The 15,029-nt window shown below is 39.4% G+C and overlaps 1 protein-coding gene across 3 annotated transcripts; it reads left to right on the top strand.

Annotated features, from left to right (window-relative positions):
• The first annotated feature begins 1,301 nt into the window (after positions 1-1,301).
• il12rb2 (interleukin 12 receptor, beta 2a) lies at positions 1,302-14,966 on the top strand. 3 transcript variants are annotated; one of them, XM_020702617.3, is made up of 16 exons: positions 1,302-1,433; positions 1,717-1,833; positions 2,051-2,311; positions 4,002-4,125; positions 4,212-4,399; positions 4,526-4,668; positions 4,954-5,089; positions 7,266-7,336; positions 8,919-9,123; positions 9,226-9,402; positions 9,496-9,597; positions 9,705-9,851; positions 10,259-10,390; positions 13,483-13,579; positions 13,667-13,754; positions 14,293-14,966. In XM_020702617.3, exons 2-16 carry the CDS (start codon positions 1,773-1,775, stop codon positions 14,710-14,712), a joined length of 2,352 nt encoding a protein of 783 aa, XP_020558276.1. In that variant the 5' UTR covers positions 1,302-1,433; positions 1,717-1,772; the 3' UTR covers positions 14,713-14,966. The 3 variants fall into 3 exon arrangements, with proteins under 3 accessions (XP_020558276.1, XP_011472670.1, XP_011472671.1); XM_011474368.4 differs by having other exon boundaries at positions 1,371-1,509; XM_011474369.4 differs by having other exon boundaries at positions 1,371-1,509; positions 14,296-14,966.
• Positions 14,967-15,029: the final 63 nt, after the last annotated feature.

Raw genomic sequence — 15,029 nt, forward strand, 5'->3', positions numbered from 1 at the left:
TCTTTGTGAATCTGGAGCATACAAAATAATTCTGTTGAGAAAAGCATGGAGCTGTGACCTTGTTGCTACAGCCAGAGGACCACAATCTCTCTGCTCCATTCGGATGCATCCACGTAGACCTTGTGCTATCCTAGGCACTTTAACATTGGGAGTTGGGTCATCTAGACCCTCTAGACACTGCGCTAGGTTTGTGATCTTCACTGGTGTCCATGTTCCACCTTTATCCACCTTTATCGTGGTAGGGAGAACGCATCAATGTAAGGGTGGGGTCACAGGATAGCACAAGGGTTAAAGACAAATAGATCCGTATACGTCTTTGTTTTCCTCGTCTGAGCTGGAATCTGGCTCAATGGATAGCTCCAATGTTGCATGCTATTTTTGTTGCACTGCTAATGTTAGGTTGGAGTTGTGAGGGACTGTAAACTGCATGAGAACATGAAAAAACATAGACGATGGGAAGTGGAAATGTGGTTGCTTTGTTGAAGATATGAAGTAATTAAAAGCTAAGACAACTTAAACAAACCTGTAGCTAAAACAGATATTTCTTAAACTTATGGTTTTCTTTGCACGTTGTTTAATTCTTGCAAAAAAGCCACGAATGCAGCAGAAGCTGTTCATATAGCTGTCACATGAGTGCTTTGGTCTGACCTCTGCAGCCTTCTCAAGGCAGTGGAGTGCCATCAACCTTGAAATTATTCCTATTCACACCCTACAGAAAGCCCATAGGGACTTCCCCCTGCCATGTGGTTCCTCTGAAGCCCCCAGTACCCCTCAACAGGACTCACAATGCAACGCCTGAACAGCAACACAGTTCAAGTTTATTATCTAGTATCAGCATGGTCAACTCACAGACACATGTTGAGAATAAATACCTCTATTTATAGTTTTTAAGTTCCAACTCTGGTCATTAGTGCATATGTTTAACAAATATCAAGTATCCAGTTTTTCTGCACCAGTAGGTAAAGGAAAATGTGCAGCTTTGAAGGGAAAGTCCCAAACTACACCTCATGGTGACTACACTGAGGGAGTGATAGACAGACAGGGGCTGGCTGAAAGACAAGTGATCAGTTTATGAACTATTCAAAGGAATACAAAGATAAGGGTGTCCGAGCGTCGTCTGGCTGGATTTTGTAACGTTTGTGTGCAGGTTATTTTGTAATTGCGGTCATTGCGTGCGACAAAGCAAAGAAAAAACGCGCGACACAACATGGAATGAAGGATAATTTATAGATAATTAGAAAACAATGAGAACCTGGACGGATAAAACGGTCAAACGACGTTTATAGAGTTTTTTTTTTTTTTTTTTTTTGCTTGAGTGAGCGCGTGTTTCCGCGCGCGTGTCGTCACTGCTCAGAAGTCTGATGTTGGAATTGGTTGGCTCTTTGTCGGCGCAGGCGGCACGCAGCCGGCACAGTGTGGACGCGCAGCGCCAGGTAAAGATATCCCGCACGATTACGGACAAAGCTCAGATTAAACTCACGAATTTAACGCTGGACTGTGAAACCTGTGGTGAGCCGAATGTCTCTGCTTTCCCATGCCATCTGCCAGAGAGGATTTTACGCAGCTGCTGCGCCTTGAAAGCTGAATTTATGATTGTTGTTTGACAAATGTCATTTTCCTCTTCAAGAATATACACCTATACTGAATTTATGGTATATGGTAAACATGGCTCTGTTTGACGGATAGATTTTACAATAACTGTCTTGTTTTTTAAAGGAATTGATCTATTTAACAACGATGTGAGGTGCGCGCACAGTTTCTGGTGACTCACAATGTTTCTGTCATGGCCCATCGGCCCTGCCTTCATCCTGGCGGCCGTGCAGATCTCCATTGGTAAGTTTAAACAGTAATGTGTGTGTTTTCAAATTTTTTTTTTATTTGTCTGAACTTGTGTAAGGGGTCGAGGGAAGCCCTCTTGGACATAACTGTTGTGATGACGTGTGTGTACAGGTTTACCTTCCCAGACTAAGATAACTCTATAAACTTCTTTACGAACAATAATAATAATAAAAAAAAGTTACCAGGAAATACTAAACACTTCTGCTTTTAGGTGAGAAGTCCTGCGTCCTCTGGTCGAGTGCTGGTCTTGTGGTGCCTCGAGGTTCCACTTTCGAGGTGTACTGCACCTTCAGTTGCAAGAGCAAGAAATACATATACAGCGGCAACCCTCCCCAAAAGCATAGCCACCAGGTCTTCAACGACACAACTATCTACCTAAAAATTGACAACCTAACAAGCACCACAACCTTCAGCTGTTCATGTGAGGACAAGCTTAAACTGGATCCCTGTGGACAGGACATCTCCACTGGATGTAAGTGGAGAGCCTCCTCTCAAGTCTGTGACACACAGCTGTGCTTCTTTCTGAAGGTCCTTGCAAAAGGTGTGCACTGGCATTCCCATCAACCGAAGAAACTCAAAAATATTTTATTATATTTTTTATTTATTTACATGAGAACCTCTGCACATGATAAGTTCGGCACCCAAAGACTTGTTTTTATTTTGTAAAGCAACTTCTGTTTTCGTTGTAAACACCCTGTTCACAGCTAACAAGGCTAAAGTAAAGACACAGAGGTGTTGCGTTTTTGCCTCTAACGCACCTAGTAGTTGTGAAACTAAGACAAGTTGATCTAAAGCAAGGAGTCTGCAACCTTCAACACTTTAAAAAGCCATTTAGGTCACATTCTCACTGACCACTACCAAGAGGGAGCCAAAGAGTCTTACTTCACCCTTCAGAAAAGCACCGCTGTGTGTTTGTGTTGTTACTATTATGATAGAAATAAATGAACTGTTTTTGGCAAAAATATTAAATGACAAAAAATAAGCAGATCTGTTAAAAAAATCAAATAGTTTGTTACCTTATACAGTTTCTTAACCATAAATTTGTAAACTTATTTGACAAAAGTTAAATTAGAGCTACGTTATTCTTCAAATTCCCACTCCAATCATCTTTTGATCTTTATTAAAATAATGGTCTTTTAATTATGATTATGCCGCTTTTAGCCAAAATCGAAAAACTGTGTTGTTTTGTAGAACATAGTTTCTACAGAGTGGCGGGAGTTTTCCTCTTAGGTTGTGGGCAGGACTGCTGGCGTGGAGTAAGCCTCATTTCCCATCATTTCTTTGTTTACGTTCTCTCTCATGCTAACTTACAGCCCCTCACTACCCCAACCTAACATTGGCGGTGCAGCAAAAATGCCGAACAGTATTGGAGCTATCCAGAAATACCGTTTTTGATCCAGATTCCAGCTCAGACGAGAAAAACATAGACATGCATGGATCTAGTCTTCTACAACTTGATGCATCAGAATGGAGCAGAGCGGGGAGCTTGTGGCCTGCCAATTGTAGCTTTTACATCCCAGCAACATGCTTTTTCCAACTTTATTTTTCCATCTGCTCCTGATTCACAACGATTTGAATAAAGAAATACTCAGAAACAAGAGCTTGTTGCGTTAGATAGGTCCTCCATCAGCCACAAAAACATGTTAAAAAAACTAAAAACACAATCTTCATTGGAGTGGATCTTTTAGGTGCAATTAAAATCCTTTGATTATTTTGGAAAATACACAGTTCACCTCATAATCCAGCGCACTTTATGTATGAATTATGTTTGTGCTGAAACAGGGTTTCTGTGGTCCATCAAACTGTTTTAGTACAACTTTGATCAAAGTCGCTCTGCTTGCTGAATTGTTGGAGCGATATGGCTACTGTAGTTAGTCGAAGTGATGTGTACTGTGCTTCAACTGTCTGTGAATTAGTTGAATAAAGTTAGACTAATACGACTATTCTGTTTCGCAAAAAATACGTTCTTTTTTAAAATGAAAAACAATAAATATCTCCTTTTAAGTAACCCCTTTAAAACTGGCAGAAGTTCAGCTTCTTTTTAAAAAAATGAGTCAAAAGCACCAGTCACCTTTAAAAGCTCCATATTTGGTCAAGCATTGGATTCTTGCAGTTTGCAGACGGCATAACAGATGAAATTTTTCTCTTTTTTTTAACGTCAGACCCTCCAGATTCCCCTAAAAATATTTTCTGCATCTATGAAATCCAAAAATTGGAGAGTGGTGTTGTAAACTGCTCTTGGGATGGAGGAAGGGACACTTTTCTGTGGAATCACTTTGTGCTGCGGTGAGTCAGGAAAACATGCCATTTCCAAAAAAGCTCAAAACACATGTATGCACTTTCATCTGAGGCCTATTCTTTATGGGTTGAAGGGTCAGAACCTTATCTGGTAACGTCACAGGACTGCTGCAGTTCAACGTCTCCATGAAAGGATCAGTAAGACCGTCAGTGAATTTCACCGTGTCCAGATCTGTTGATTATATCTCTGTGTGGGTTCATGCCCGAAACTCCCTGGGCTCTGCAGAGTCCCCGGTCATCAACTACACCCTCAGAGACAGAGGTAAGGCTTGCGTGAATTCCTTTGAGCGGTGGCTTCTGACTCTTACAAAGACATTCTTGAGCAGATCCTTGAGCTGTGGTTTCAAAGTCATGTTCTTTACTTGTTGTTTTGTTCTGGTTCGAGTAGCAAAGCCATCGCCCCCCATCCTTGGCCAGCCAGATTGCTCCTCCAGGAAGTGCGAAGTCAAAGTGGAGCAGTCTTTGAATACGTCTTACCTTGAGATCCAGTACAGAGCCGACCACCAAGAATGGAGAACTGATCCAGACTCTGTAAGAAGCTGGAGCTCCTCAGTACTTGATGCTTATTGGGGTTTGTGTGATATGTAGAAGCTTGTGCATATTTGGCTGTGATAAACATACTTGTGTGATCAGTTAATATCCATCCTCAGCTGATTCAAAGCTTAAGGTGGATATGAGTGGCTAAGCTACAAATGAAATCACAATGACACACAAGATTCAGTTGTTTTTTACCCAGAATGATTCTTTATGTACTTTCACTTAATGACTTCTACCACAAACAGGAAACAATAATTACAAAAACTCTAACCTTGGCAGGTGGGTTCATCTCAGGTCCGGTCCATCGCAACTCTGGAGCCCTACAGGCTGTACCATTTCAGAGCCAGATCCAAATTCAGCTTTGGCCTTTGGAGTTCATGGAGCTCAAACGTCTCCAGCTGGACTCAAGAGGAGGGTAAGCAGTTTGCCTTAAGATCTTGCATAGCTCCTCTGTTCATGCACTCTCTGTTTGCACGCTCCCAGCTCTGCACACACTCTGAACTGTGCGTATCATTGTCATCAATCAGATAAAGCTGATATGTTTCGTCTGTCTGTGTTTTAATACAGTAATTTGGTCACCACTAACTACCTGAAGGAAGCCTATAAGCCACAGAAACGAGCTTCAGCGGTTTGATTGTTAAAGAGCAAAACCAGCAATTGATGATAAGAAGAAGTGTACATAACTTAAACTGAAATAATTTATCATTATTGTATTTTGTTTAAGTAGATTTCTGCTAGCCATGTTGAAATATTGCAAGGTCGTGAAGATGAAAGCTTGGGTTTATGGGAAATGTCTGTGCATGTCTCATTTCTACCACTGATGGTGTAAAGATATTCAAAGATACTGTCTATACGAGCATGCAAGTCCTGTAAATCTGGAACTGAGATGGCTCATCACTTTCCACTTGAGGGAAAATGTAGCAAACATCCGAGCAGACTTATATTTTAAAGGGGTTTCTGTTGTTAAGGTAATCAAAACTGAAGTTTTTACTTAAATTTTTAGTTTTATTTTGATAGCTATGCTTGTATTGTTGCTACGGTCTCAAATTCTTTCAGAGAAAAAACAAAACAACTAAATATAACACAAATACAAGGGAAAAGCTTAAATAAATAATAGCTTAAAATGTCGTTATTTTATTTTAACGCTTTTTCTCCTTAAATCCATTTTTGTCTGTTTCAGATTCCAGATAAAATATTACGTTGGTATTTTTTTAAGCACTACTTTGAAAAAACAAAAACTAGGACATCTGTTTTTTTGAGGTTTTTGCAGTCAACCAAAAGTCAAAAGCAGACTCTCAAAACAGAAGTAAAGAAATGAAAGTTGTGGCTTTTAGCATGTCAGCTGTTGCGGAATGGGCAGCCAGTTTTTATTCTCAGCTTCCTGGTGCTAAACTCAGCTGCTGTCTCATCTGATCCAAGCTTCTCTAAAATTCAACTCTTTGCAAGCTTTGGAAATGAAACTTTAAAAAAGTATCTGGAAAAGAAAGACTGATCTGCAGTAGACCTTCGAACTCTTCACAGCTGTTTTGCTCTGCAGTGACCTCATCCGAACTGTAGCTGAGGTAAAAACTCCTCAAATCTTCAAACAACTTTGTTTAAAAGACCAACTCCAATGAAAACTTTGTTTTTGAATCGGTAGCAGATGAAAAAACTGCAGTTTTAAAAAGCTTGTAGTTGTGACGTAGAAGCCACAATCGGCAAGCCACGATCTCCCTGCTCTGCTCCATTCTGATGCATCCACTTACCGACAAATAGATCCATAACATGATTATAACATGATTTATCATTATCAATAGAATCTGGCTCCAAACTGTACAGCTGGACAGATTCGATATTGCTCACCATTTATGTTTCACTGTTAATGTTAGGTTGGGCTTGTGAGGGGCTGTAAGCTAGCAGGACATTGGATGACGGGAAGCAGGGTCGGGCTTACTCCACTTCAAAAGTCCAGCCCACCACAAATTCTTCATGAATTCCTAGAAAGCGACATAGGTTTTTGGATTTAGGCTAAAAATGGCATGATTAAAAGACCACTGAGAACGCTTTTAGAATAGATCAAAAGTTGATCAGGGTGCGACTTTAACCTTAATTTAAATGTTAACTACTGTAATTCATTGTGAGACAGCGCAAAACACAAGAGTTGGGAGGCCATATTTTCACATACAGAAAAAAAATTGAACATCTTCTCATAACTTACAGAGTGGAGTGACATTCTTTCTCCTCTGTGCCACAGTGTTTTGTTGATGTGGTGCTACCCTTTCCTGTTTTTTGTAACAAAAGTTAGATTCTCAAATACAACTAAATGTATTTTTTCTAAGTAAAAATATTCTTAAAATAATCTTAACAGCCTGATAAAAAAAACAGTGCAAAGTATAAATAGCTTGAATACATATGTATATGTGCATAATCTTGTTTTATCACATCTAAGATGAACATCCGTCAGTTTTGCATTGCTTTTTAATTTTTTTTTTGTCTACTTTAAAAAAAAAGATTTTACAGAAAATATTAGTTGTCATAGAGGATGAAAAACATTCTGTTTCTATGAATGCAAAGAAGGAAATAATTGTTTTGTGTTTTTTGTTGTTTCTTAGCTCCTTCCGGAGCGCTGGATGTGTGGATTGTTCATTCTCCTGGCTCTAAATCAATGACAGTTCTCTGGAAGGTATGTAAACAAAGGATTTGCAGAAACATGAGCAGAAATGATACCAAATGATCTTCTATTTGTTTCTAAAACAACAAATTCACTCATTGTAATTTTGGAGTTTGCATTTAGCATCTTTTCACATTTGCGGTTTTGTGCAGATATTTACTTTATAGACCTGTCAGTGGTCGTGTTTTCAAAAATGGCTAGTTTGAAATGTTGAAACTCCTACACTTGCATGTTTTGCAGAAACTTTGCAGTTTTTATCCTCCACTGTTTTGTTGTTTTATTGTTAACATGTCTTGGTCCTCTGGGTTTTGAAGACACATTAAGGCTCTTCAGGTGGACAACAATGGTTTTAATGTAGCACCGTTTTAATTTTCCAGAACATTTTTAACTATGATTTTGATCTTTTTTTAAACTGACAAAAAAATGACATCTTTCTGGTTTCATTAGAAAACACAAATTTGCTTTCAAGGCTCTGATAGATCATTAGTTTTCTGATTTGTAGCCATTACAGTGTTATTTACTGCCTCCTGTTTTTATGGTTAGTTTTAGGTGTGGTTGATGAAGTCTGTTGGGGTCCTTAGTGATATGCTACTGGCTACATAGCTGCATATCCGTGCCTTTATTGTGTCAGGAAGGAAAACTGATTGTGTGTCTACACGTGCAACATCTACATGCCTAAATGTATTGAGCTGGTGCCATTTGATTGGTTTATCAGAAATCTACAGTACTGAGCAGGTGGACAGGTGTGCCTAATAAAGTGACCAGTTAGTGTATATGTTAATATTAGAATCCAGGTGTAAAAACACCCAGATATGCACTTGATGGAAGATAGAACTTCACCATCTTCTGTGCTTTCAGTAATGCAGTAACTTTGTGTCAGAGAAAAAACCTCATCAGCTGTTCTCTCTGTACATCAGCCAGTGAAGAGCTAAACTAAACTAATCTGTGAGCTATTTGGTTGCACAAGTGGAAAACGTTGAAGACAGTTGCTGGTCTTCACAGGTGTAGATGCCAAAGAAATACTCAAGTGCTATCCTACAATTAATGTAAAATGCAGTTTTATTTTTTTTGATTTAACTTAAGATTCAAATTGCACTGTCTGCAATGTGGATGTGCAATGCTGCAATTCAGAAGGTTTCAAGTCTCTGTGTCTTTTCTCAGTCTTTGTCTCTGTGCAGCCCTGTAGCCACAGTGACATGGAGCTTCCTGCTTCTCTTCTTTGTTCTCCTGGCTAAAGGTCAAATTTTGACCACTTTTTCTTTAAGCTACCCTTAAACACGCGGACCAACACACACCTTCACACACCCTCACTCGCCGTTAATAACAGTCTCATTGCCTCACACATACAAACATTATTTGATAGTCACATAGACACTGAGAAGTAAGTGAAACCTGACAGCAGACACCAAGTTTCAATTTACGGGAAGACCAGAACTTGAACAGAAATGACACACTCATTTAGCTGCACTGTCGATCTCCACCGCCCTTTACTTCAAAGTGTTTGTGACATTTTCCCCTCTCCTTCTGCTCTGCGTCCTTCAGTCCACCTCTGAAGCAACTGTAATTTACTCTGAAGAACATATTCTCTCTGCAGGAACCCAACACATCCATATCCAGAGGAAAAATTACTCTGTACACAGTCAGAGTTTCCAGCCCCAGCCTGAACCTCACCACTAATGTGAGTGCAGATTCCAGGAATTATACGGTCCCACTCTGCAGTCACTATGAAGTAACAGTGTGGGCTCACAACTCAAAGGGGATGTCGCCTCCTGCCACCATGACACCCCTTTACACTGAAGGTAAACAATGTAACGAATGTTGACGGATGCATTCCCAGTACAGAATAGTTGAAGATGCATCTCTCTACACTCCTGACAGGTAATTCCCCCTTTTTCTTTCAGCCGAGCCTCTTCAACACGTGAATGCAACAGCGAACAAAAGCTCTGTCACCATCTCCTGGAGAAAACCTGAACTCACAGCTGCCATGTATGTAGTGGAGTTGTACCCAGAGGACTTCCTGCTAAATGAGCTCAGATGGGTTTTGCTGAACAAAAGTGAAACCACTGCTGTCTTTTCAGGTCGGGTCCACATAACTGAGCCTGTGTTGAACAACCAGTTGATTTTTTTTTCCTCTTCTGCAGCATACCTACTTTTTCTGTTCCTTCTTACAGGAATCAAGCCCTATGAGTGCTATGAAGGAGCAGTGTATGTCTTCTACAACAAGAGCTTTGTGGGCAAGAACAGGTCTAACAGAGTTGCTGCTTTAGAGTCAGGTGACAGCAATATTTATACATTTTCAAAGTCGTCATCAAAATTGTATAACTCTGCAGCATTTGAGAGAAGGACCTTTTTCATACCCAGTTTTGCTTGTTGTTTGCAGAGCCTAAAAGCAGTCCATCATTCAAAGAAAAAGTGGAGGGAAACAATGTGATAGTAACCTGGGAGAAGCTTCCCAGAGCGTTCCGCATGGGCTGCATCACCCAGTATACCATCTATGTAGAGGGCAACACTGGATACAGCCAAAATTGTGAGAAAAAAACACTTCCAAAACTCAAACACACTATCAAAACTAAAGTTATTGTTGTGGTTGAATACAAGTCATTGTTTTAACTTTTTGCACTGTTTTTGATTTATTAGAATAAAGTTTAATTTGAAGGACTTTGCACTTCAGAGGGAAAAACATTATGACTCAGAATTGGTTTCATATTCATGACTGTAATTTTGGTTAAATCATTTTATCATTTTGTTTGCACTAATTAGAGAAGTTTGGGAATTTATTCCGTGATAAATTTAATAGTAGAATGACCCGTTTTGGTTGGCTATGGGAGTTTACTTTAAGTAGAAGTAACCACACAGTATTTAACTTGCAGCATGCTGACTTGCAGATGATTAACTGTACTTATGGTTGGTGAGTCCTCTACATTTTGTTTTCAGACTCAGTTGGAGCCTCTAAGACAAAATTGAAGATTAAAAATCTATTGCCTGATGTCTACACTCTGTGGATGACTGCTTCAACTGCCAAAGGAGAAGGTCCTAAAAGTCACAAGGGCAAGTTCCCCATCAAACGTAAGACATTTATTTATATACAAAAATATATATATATAAAAATAGATTTATTTTTTACCATTTGTGACCAGATTTGGAAGGGGTTACCCTGTGCTTGGGCTTTCGGGTAGGTGTGCCTGCCAAAGGAACATGAGTGATTCCCCTTACAGTGTTAAGTCTGCTCTCAGAAAGCAGCCTGTTCGGATCCTGTCAGATGAGGTCTGTTCTGCTCCTCTCTAGTGTAAAACGGTCAGGCACCACAGACAACCTAAGATCACATCTTAACTATTTAACACACTTTTACATTAGTCAACTGCATTGTTAATTTAAAAAAAAAACAACATTTTAATAAAAAGAAACGGCTGACAAAGTGATGTTTGGTAAATGAAAGAAGACCAAGAAAAACATGAGCCAGTAAGATCTTTTATAGTCCTAAATGTCTAAAAAAAAAAAATATATGGATAAATGTTGATGAATAACTATTAAAGTCCCACTCCAAGCATCTTTTGATCTATTTCAAAGCTTTCCCAGTTGTCTTTTAATTATGATTGTGTCATTTTTAGGCAAAATTTTATAACCTGTGTCATTTTCTTGGATATGGTGTCTGCAGAGCGGCAGGAGTTCATTAGAATTTCACCTCTTAGTTGTGGGCGGGACCGTTAACAGTTCTCCCACTAGCTCACAGCCCCTCACCACCCCAACCTAACATTAGTGGTACAACAAAAATGATTGTAGCTTCTACATCACAACTACAACCTTTTTCAAACAGCTTTGTATCATCTGCTTACGATTTACAACAATTTGAATGAAGAAATATCGCTAGTCAGAAATGCAATTTTTAGCTTATTTTTCTTCATAGAGTATTCCCCCCTTATTAACAGGGGTAAGGGACCGGAGACAAACGCAAATAAAGACAACTTCCAATCCGAAGAATTTCCATCACCGATCCTTACTCATCAAAAACCCTTCTGAAACATTTCTGATGCTTTTAAAACTTTTATTAAAGAACATTGGAATATTCCTCAACATTTTTGATTTTGGTTTGAAATGGTTTATTTCAAGCAATCAAATAAGAATAATACACAAAAACAATCCAATCATCAGTTATACATTCATACAATGACATATCAAACTTAGGATAATTAGACATAAAATTAAATATTGCTTGAAAGGGAGTGGAAGAAAGTGAACTTATATAATCCCACCCCGTTATACCGTAACCATTTAATATCAAGATTTATCATTATCCGGTTCCTAACGTTTATCAGACAGAATTAAGAATCCTGAAATATCAATAAATCACATGACAAAGATGAATTACTCAAAATATCATGTAAAAAATAACTATTTTAGAAATCAACATGGCAAATGCAGATCAGTTATCCAAAATATTTGCAGATTGTTACTTAAAAAAATCATGTATATGATTAAAAAAATAATACTTTATAAATAAGATAGACATAACACTGTTTCAAAAATCTTTAGAGCAAAAATTGATCAAGTATCAAAAGTTAGAATATGTGCAAATTATGTGACATTTGGAAAACCATGAATCAATTTTTTGGAGCAAGCAAGTGAAGTAATATTATTAGAAATTAATCATTTTAACCATCTTCAATAATTGATTAAGAATTTTTTGTTTTTATATAATAAGGTAATGCTGTGAAATAAAAAGAAAAAGGGTCCATAATCTGTCGAATGACCAAGGTTGGTATTCCTTCTTCTGCTGATTAACAGCCGTTCTTCTGGGTTTAAACAGAGTTTATAGTTCTCTTCGATGTTAAGTCTGCAGACATTAAGGGGTTAATGGCCAACGAAGTGTGCATTATCACTTTTTAACGCGCGCCGAGGAAGCCTGAACCGTCCGACACGAAGCCGGCGCAGCGATACAGAACATTTACGCTAGGTAACCGGAACTTCTTTTTTCACCATGTGGTTATCCTGTGGTATATCACTTTTTTTCAACACCCAGCAGCCAATCAGAATCGAGTATTCACCTGGAGCATGGCATAAAGGTCCATATCCTTCTTCGGCTGTTATCAGCGGCGCTGAAAGTTGAGGTCAAGTATGTCCAGGTCAGAACTCTCTGCTGAAAATCAGGGTCACTTCAGACATTCATAGAAAGGGATGCATTCAGGCGCCACATTTCTTGAAATTATATTTGACTCTTTGATTTATTACTGCATGTTGTTTCAGACGTCCGTGACCAAACACTTCTCAAAATCCCTCATGGTGTTAACAACCAGAACCTTGGACCGGTCCGGTGGACCGAGTGGTTTGATGTAAATCCTGCAGCCTTTAACCCAAGTGTTCTCAATCTGCTTACGCTTCCTGAGAAGCCTCTCAGGACATAAAGATTGTTTTTTATTCAGAGCAATAGACCTAACCGTAGCATACTTTATAACTCACATTAGGAGTGTTGCTCTGTCACTCTTTGCCCTAAAACCAGAGTCCTTGATTTCTCCATCAGGTAACCGCGAGAGGGCATCTTCCTCCAGAAGAGGCTGGTTTCATCCATCATTCGTTTATCTGAATGATAATTGTTCTCCGCGATTATCTTCCTCAGCATTTCAGAACACTTTCCGGCCACTTCCGAGTCAGCCGATGCCATTTCTCCATGCAGGGGCACAAACTTGGTAGCAATTCAAGGACCTTCGGAAATAGCTGTGAAATATTGTTTAGCAGCCGCTAAGGAAGCCGCTTAGAGATGCTCTTCATCTCTGCTTCCCTCCTGCCCCGCAGCACCTCCTTTGGAAGCAAAAGTTTCATACAAGCGTCTTGAGCTGAGTTTTTGTTATGAACCGGAAGAGTCACGTGACTGAAGAAAAATCAGCGAATACATGAAACTGCGAAGTCAAATGAAAATAAGTGGAGGAATACTGTGTATGTCCTCCATCATGAGAAAAATACTATAAGAACATGTTAAAAACTCTTCATTCACCAAAAAAACTGCTCTAACTTTAGTTTCCTATTCATGGTTTTAAGCATTTCTTTTTGAAGTCACTTGTGATTTGGTGTTTTTTTTCTGAGTGTGTGTTTTTTCAGTTTAGTAGGCCCCTCTGTGTTTAAAGATTCTGTGCAGCTGCTTTAATTGTACTGCTGGACTTTTGCAGAGGACAACCATCTATCCCTCCTGCTTGCATGTGTGGTTGCTGTCCTGATGGTGCTGCTTCTACTCTGTCTGTGCCAGAATCCAGTGGTGAAGCAAAGGTAGAAATCCACAGATTAACTTCACATCTTGTTTAGGAATCAGCAATACATTGTCATAAAAAATAGTTATTATCATCTGTCCTTCAGGTTCTGGGAGCTTTTCCAGTGCCTCATGCTGGATGTTGTCCCAGATCCTGCAAACAGCAAGTGGGCAAAAGAGTGCACCAAAGAGAAGGTATGAGACAGGTTATGTCCAAATTCCCACCCTAACCCCTATATAGTGCATTGTATTGTGCTTTCGCCATTTTGTTGTGCTGTCTGTATCTACAATTCCCAAATCGAGTGCCCTAGAAATTTCCCAGAAGTCTCTGCGAAAAACCAGTGTGCATCAATGCTGAATAGATCGGCGAATATGGACCACAATGCATTGATTTGGAACAATTTTTGCCAAAAAAAGTATTTAAATATATATTGTTTTAGTAAATCATCAATTTTTTTTATCTTCAGAAGACAGTGGATTCATAAATAATCGTTGCAAAACACTCATATTAATTAGATTTTAACTTTGTGAAATCAATGATGTCATATCCACCATTAAAAAACAAACATGAGCATGGTGTCTGAATTGCTTTAAATATTTTGGTTACTATATACTGTCGCACTATATCATTTTTTAGTAGTTAAGGGTCAGGGTGAGAATTCAGAGACAGCCACAGAGTTTTGTTTGACAGAAGTCTCTCTTCTCCATCTAAATCAAATGCGTTCCTTTGAAGCAGGGTAGGCTGAGCATCCAGCTGCTGTCCAGTGGATCCACTTCCACCGACCAAGAAGAGGACACCAACCTGGTGGATGTGGAGGAGCTTTTCAAGCAGACCACTGACACCTCCCTGCCCACAACCGACTCTGCACAGCTGATCAGCCTGAGTCCAGACGCGGACCTGACCACACTGATGTACCCTCCTTTGACCACCTACATTAAGAGTCTGTCCCACGACTCGGACACAAACACCACGGTAGACTACATCTCGTCAGACGGCCCGGGGAATATGGAGGACGGAGAGGAGGAGGAGGCATTCGAGGACATGTCTTTCCTACCCAGTCACAGCATTTTCCTCACGGAGATGCTGCAGTTTGATGGGACGTTGACGCTGGATGCTGTAAAAATTGACTGCAGTGACCTGCAAACCACTTAATGGAGCTTTGACATCTGGACTTTCTGAAGAAACGAAAACATCTTTTTTGTCATTTTGACCAATCTCTCATAAGAGATCCACAAGAACTACCTCCAATCTCTATATTGCTAAAGTTTGAGCTTCAGCAGTAACAAAAAATCATTTTATGCATTATGACTGTTCTTGGACTGCAACAGACACACTAAGACTTAAAGGTTGCAGGAAACTGTCTATTTGATGAAAAGAAAATTAAATAAAAGTATTTTCTTACCTCATATTTTTCCTCATAAGGGAATAATCAGCCACTCTTATTTTCCAGTTGTTCCTTTTTGACAGTT

The sequence above is a fragment of the Oryzias latipes genome, chromosome 4 (genome assembly GCF_053564925.1).
Source record: "Oryzias latipes strain Hd-rR chromosome 4, Olatipes_Hd-rR_3.1".
NCBI lineage: Eukaryota > Metazoa > Chordata > Actinopteri > Beloniformes > Adrianichthyidae > Oryzias > Oryzias latipes.

Excerpts from the sequence above, each read along its gene's own strand:
- il12rb2 (XM_020702617.3), top strand. The coding sequence starts at position 1,773 with ATGTTTCTGTCATGGCCCATCGGCCCTGCCTTCATCCTGGCGGCCGTG. Across the intron at positions 5,090-7,265 it reads CAGCTGGACTCAAGAGGAGG|CTCCTTCCGGAGCGCTGGAT; the intron begins GTAAGCAGTTTG and ends GTTGTTTCTTAG. Across the intron at positions 9,598-9,704 it reads AGTTGCTGCTTTAGAGTCAG|AGCCTAAAAGCAGTCCATCA; the intron begins GTGACAGCAATA and ends TGTTGTTTGCAG.